General features: G+C 48.5%; 1 protein-coding gene across 1 annotated transcript in view; it reads left to right on the top strand.

Moving 5' to 3' along the window:
* Positions 1-444: 444 nt before the first annotated feature.
* GPC5 (glypican 5) overlaps positions 445-6,000 on the top strand; it is a gene marked incomplete at both ends in the record, with an annotated part of 701,455 nt that continues 695,899 nt past the window's right edge. The window contains one exon of the mRNA XM_084261927.1: positions 445-610. Within this exon, the coding sequence (XP_084118053.1) occupies positions 445-610 (166 nt within the window). The remainder of the gene's footprint in view (positions 611-6,000) is intronic.

Raw genomic sequence — 6,000 nt, 5'->3', positions numbered from 1 at the left:
GCGCTAGAAAGTATTTCAAGCCTTTTTGGGGGGTGCGTGGGGTGTATTTGGTGTTTTTGGGGGGGTTATGGCTTCCACGGCGGTGCATTGCCTCCTTTCCCTGCAGGTTTCTCCTCCCTGCTCCCCTCCCACCTCCCCCCACCACGCGAGTACGTGGGGTCTCCTCCCCTCCCCAAACGGGCCGTGCCCGCCCCCAATCCCCGACGGGGCGGCGTGAAGGCACCGCAACCCCAGCGGTGGGCAGCGCCCTCCCGACGCCGGGGGGCGGGCGACCCTTTTCGTGCGAGGGGGGAAGCAGCGGGCGGGGGAGAGGGCCGGGCCGGGGGAGGGTCCCGACGGGGGCGGCGCTGGCAGCCCAACCCGCCCGCACCCCCCTTTCCTTCGGCGGCGGCGGCAGCAGCTCGGGGGCGCCTCGGCCGCGGTCCCTGCGGCAGTCGGCGGGCCATGGGGGGGAAGAGCTTCAGCCTCGGCGTCCTCAGCCTCGGCGTCCTGATCCTGGCCGGCGCCTCGGGGGGCGCGGAGCCGCCGCCGACCTGCGAGGGCGTCCGGAAAGTTTTCCAGTTGCGGCAGCTGGGCCCTCTCAGAGGCATCCCGGAGTCCCCGCGGGCAGGTAAGGGAGACGCAAGGAGGGGCGAGGGGTCTGGGGGCTGCCCCTGGCTGGGTGCGGGAACGGCGGGTTTGAATTTGGTGCCGCTGGCGGCGATTAGTGGGTGGTGCCGGCGGTGGGGCCGCAGCTCCGCCGGGCACCTCACGGCAGCCCCTGCCCGGGGCAGGGGAGCGGGAGGGCCGGGCCGGTCCGGTGCGGCTCCGCAACCGCATCGGGGGTTGATGCGGTCGTTTTTAGGGGAAAGTAGTGCGTGGTGTCAGGCTCCTTCCTCGGGAGAGACAGCTCTTTTCCGGGTGCGGGGTCTGGAGCACCGACAGCATCCTAAAATCCTTTTGTGCCCGTACGGCGTGCGGCGCGGAGGGGAGCGAGGCAGCTTCGGTTGGGGGGACGGTGGGGAGTCACCCTGCTTTGAGCCATCAGGGCAGGCACAGGTACATCGGTGGAGGAGAGGGAGAGGCACCGAGCTGCGCCTCGGAGCGCGGAGTTACTCTTGCGTGAGGCGGGGGGGATTCGCACCGCCGCAAGCGGTGGCTGGGCGCGTTCCCTCTGCGGGCTGGGTGCCTGCCCGCAGCTGTAGCCCGCCGAGATGCCCGGGCAGGCGAGGTCATGACGGCAAACGGAGCACATCCTAGCGCTGGTCTCGGCAGCTAAACTTCTTTTCTTTTATTTTATTTTTCATTTACTGGATACCAAGCAATACTGCGAAGCACACGTGTGGCAAGCCTTACTTTCTTCGGTTCGGGGTTGGTTTCCAGCCTTGAGAGATCCTCGGTGGATTTCCCAAAACTAAACTGAAGATGTTTCCATGGCCAGGGATGTAGGGTGGGAAATACCTTTCCATAACTGCACATATCTGTAAAGTGCATTCATGTTTAGACAACGAGTTAACTACTTAACCGTGAGTCAGGGCTTTCCTGGCAGAACATTACTTCTCAGTGCAACAGAAGCTGAATTAGCATCCCTGGTGCTTGAAAATCCCAAGAGCCTCTTGCTTGCTTTGTTTTTTTTGAGATAATCTGTGTGCTTTCCATTAATTCTGCAAGCTGATAGAAGGCATGCTATGTTTATTCCTAAAGGACTCACTTCAAAATACAGCTTTTAATGACTCTAATTTTAAGCATCACAGATAATCCTAAAATTAACACAGTACTGCAGTGTGCAGTTTACGAATCAAAGTACTATATTTAGGTTACCAGTACACTTGACAATATGCCTTGTCTTCATTGCATTGTGCTTAGCTAAAGATTTCATTATTTCCTTCACTATAAAGAAGATAAATGCTTTAATTGGAAAGCCTGATTAGATAGGTGTTGTGCAAATGAAGATGTCTGGAAAGTGAAGTCTGAGTCAAAGCCCTGCCAGTGATTTAAATTTTTTTTGTGTTGATTATTTGTGTGAATAATTTCAGCATGAATGATAATGATATCAGGTTATTGATGTTTTTCTTGTTCTGTAGTGTAGCATAACAACACTTTCTCTGCCATTGTCCTTTATTTTGAGACCATATATTAACTTGCATACTGTGTGTAGGGAGGAAACATTGCCTCCCAAGGAAAGACCTATGGTACCTTACAAATTTTTCTTCTGCCCTGCTCTCTGATTTCCTACCTTCCCCTATAATATTTTATAGCTTTTTCTTTTTCTGTATTTACTGTTCTTGAAGCAAAAGTAATTTTTTTTTAATTATAAGAGTGTGGTGGTTTGACCCTGGCTGGAGGCCAGAGGCCCACCAAAGCCACTCTATCGCTCCCCTTTCCAGCTGGACGGGGAGAAAATATATATTGAGAGGCTCAGGAGTCGAGATAAGGACAGGGAGAGATCATCCCGTAATCAGTGTCATGGACAAAACAGACTCAGCACAGAATAAAGGAAAGAAAACTCTCTAATTTATTACCCTGCACTGCACACCCAGTGACACCAGAGCCGGGTAATGAGAAGCGTGACCAGATCTTAAAGCACCTCCCACCACCCCTCCCTTCTTATCAGACTTCACTTTTGTCATGATTTTGCTGCCTTCTTCCCCCCACATTGTGACACAGGGAGGACCAGGGAATGGGGGTTTTGGTCAGTTCCTCACAAGTTGTTTTCCTTCTTAGCAGGGGGTGACATTCCTCACACCCTTCCCTTGCTGCGCTGTGGGGTCCCACCCATGGGAGACAGTCCTCCCCAAACTTCTCCAATGTGAGTCCTTTTGTATGGGGCTTCAGCTCTGCACCAGCTGCCCCAGCGTGGGTCCCTGCTATGGGGTGCAGTCATAAATCATAGAATGTCTCTCAGTCTCTCAGGCCCAGACTGCTCCAGCCTGGTCCCCCACAGAATCACAAGCAGGAGGTGTGGTACAGCTGCCTTTCACTCTTTTCAGGAACTGTGTTCCTGTGGGCAGCCCAGAAAGCACCATCCCTCAAGGAGCCCAGTACACGTGTCTGAGTTCTCGCTCTGAGCAGCTTTAATCTCAGAGGTACACGAAACAAGTAACTGCGAGCAGTAAAATCTGTTCAGAATTGGAGATGACAGGAAAGTGGGGATTAAATGAGTATTCTAGAAGGTTCAGGTATGATTAGAAGTGTCTAATGAAATGTCAATTTTCCTGCTGATCTTCTGTATTAAATCACCTTCTGAAGCAAGAAGTGAAAAATGTTTTACAGCCGTTTCTGGTGGCATTTAGAAATGTGTTTGTGTGTAGTAAAGGTGTTTGCTTGTGAAAATAGGTATCAAAGCTGCCTTTACAAGGTTTAATTTGGTTGCTTATTTCTAGGCATCTAGCACCATTTGAGTTTTCCTAGAGTGGCCTAGAATATATCCTCATGGGTCACACAGGTGGGATACGTCTGGCAAATCTGTATCTGAAAGGTCAGACTTCTGTTTGCACCAAAATCCTGAATTCTGTGGCTTGTTGAAAAACATCACATATGCTAGAGCTGTAGAATCAAACAGTTCCTCAGGAAGTGGAAGAAAGTGCTGGAAATATGTCTCCAAGTTCTCAGCAGGATTTTTGTGGTTGGTTTTGGTTTGGTGCTTGGTGGTGTTTGTAGTGTTTTTGGTTTTGAGTTTTGTTTGTGGGTTTGTTTTTTGTTTAGGACTCAATCTAGACTTTCAGCAACCTTTGGGAGGTCATGTTTGCAGCTGGGAGAACAAGAAGCATAAAAAGAGTGAAGACTGTGATTATAAATTTTATTGCAAATGCTTTTTGATAAGGAGTAGTTATGCATATGGGATAGGATTTGGATTTTAGGTCAATCTGAAGTAATTTTTTTTTTTTGCTGGGTGCAGGCAGGGGCACTTAAAGTGACTGTATTTGTCTAGCTGACATTCAGATCTCCAGAAAGTGGTTTAGGCTGAGACAAAAAAGTGAGTTGCTCTGTCATATCAGTTACCGATGTTCATTATATCATGTCTGGTTTTGTAGGAACTGTTGCCCACAATGTAATTTTGATGTGTGTGTGAACATGCACTGTTGGTTCTTGAATGCAAGTAGTATTTCACCTCTGGATCCACACACAAAAGGATCACTCTGAAACAGCTCATAGGACACTTTGAGATTAGAACAAAAAAAACCCCTCTGCATTGGCTTCCCCATCTCTGTCTCCCGTATTTCATCTTCTCTGGGAAGTCAGCAGCCTTAGGACTCGGTGTGGCGGGGATGAGCTGGAAGGTGGTGTCCGGCCTTCAGACAAGGGACTGACTCCTGGTTCTGGTACCGAGTGAAGTAGACTGGCTCATGTCTACATTGCATAATCCTGTAGAAGGGGCTGACTATCCTTACTCAGTGGAGTTTGCCCTTGAGTCTTCTCTAGACCAGATATGATGCTCTTGTAATGCTAAGGCACTGTGGAATTTTAGAGCTCCCTTCCCCTGCAATTCAAGCGGTCGTAAAACCTCTCTTGCCCAGAGAGATTGTGGAGTCTCCTTCTCTGGAGACATTCAAAGCCCACCTGGATGCTTTCCTGTGTGATCTAGTCTAGGTGATCCTGCTCTGGCAGAGGGGTTGGACTAGATGATCTTCGAGGTCCCTTTCAACTCCTAACGTTCTGTGGTTCTGTGAAAAGTAAGAAGGCTTTTCACAGGCAGCAAGTGCAGCATAACAATGAGAGCGGGTATTCTGCAGTGAGATGTAGTGTGAGAGATGCCTGTACCTTGCTAGGGTGCCTGCTGGTAGGGAGATGATTTTAGAGGATATTAGGAAGAAGCTAAACCTCTACTACAGTGCTGGGTACAGTGTCCTCTGGAAGCAGTATGTACAATGCACCATCGCTTCAAGTGCAGCTGAGAGAAGTACTGATGTCTTCTGAGCAGAGCCAGGGGAAGAGGTGAGGTGACAGTTCACCTGTGTGGCCAGGTGCTTGAGGCTGATCCCTGCCTCTTTCACTTAGCAATGCTGAAGCACTTCCCTGCGGTCATAATGATGGCAATTAATGCTACACCTGGAGTGGCACTTGCAGCAAAAAGGAGTTAACAGATGCTAAAGGGTGAGCATGAGAAGGACTGATGTCTAATGCAGGTTGCAAATCCATTTTGCAATGAAACGGTGGTTTGGACAACTGCTTCCCAGGCCCTATGGCATTTCAGTGCTGGCTTGTAAAAGACTGTTTTATCGTGACAATCCTAGGTCTGTTTTGTGACTTTTCAGACTCTGGATTTGATTTTGTGGAAGTATTTGTCCACTTAGGCAGAAATTTACCACGCATCTGGTATTTTCTCTTCCTGGAAATTAACATCCTCATCCTGTCAGCGCTTGTTTATCTCAAGATACAGAAAACATGGATTGGTATGGTTAAGGTCATGAATGAAAGTTTGAAATCAGTTGCAGATCTTCTGGAAATAGGTAAACCAGTGCCTCAGAATAATTTCATTTTATTCTTGCTGAACTGTCTTTTCTACACCCATCTAAATTGTTCTCATTTGCAAAACCTTTCCTATGCTATAACTGTTTTATATTCATATCTATGTATTGCTTGCTAAGTTATTTCACTTCTTGCTGCCTTGTGATCTTGTCTAAAAATCGACTGCAGTGTAGACCCTTCAGAATTTGGTACTGGAAAGAGCCAATATTCCTTATCGGAGCAGAAAATGTTTCCTCACTGTATTTCAGAATAATTGGTTATTGACAAAGCAGTTCTCGTGGAGAACAGGAGGAGTTTTAGATGTGAAAACACAGGAAATAAGTGTTTGGCTTTTTAGCATTGGCTTTACTGGAATGGAATGGCCCACTTCAGTTGCTGGTTTACATACTTTCTCCTGAAACTTTATATAAACTGTTGCTTGTTCTGTAGCTCTTGGAAGAGGCTTCTCTGGGGGTTCTGAGCACCCCACTCCGTTTTTAGTCAGTCACATTCTTTTGTGTGTTGTATTGAGTTACTTTTTTTCCTGACCATTGCAAGCAGCTGTGCTTAATG

The sequence above is a fragment of the Gallinula chloropus genome, assembly GCF_964237585.1.
Source record: "Gallinula chloropus genome assembly, chromosome: 1".
In the NCBI taxonomy this organism is placed as follows: Eukaryota; Metazoa; Chordata; class Aves; order Gruiformes; family Rallidae; genus Gallinula; species Gallinula chloropus.
This window is presented reverse-complemented; position numbering and strand designations above follow the sequence as displayed.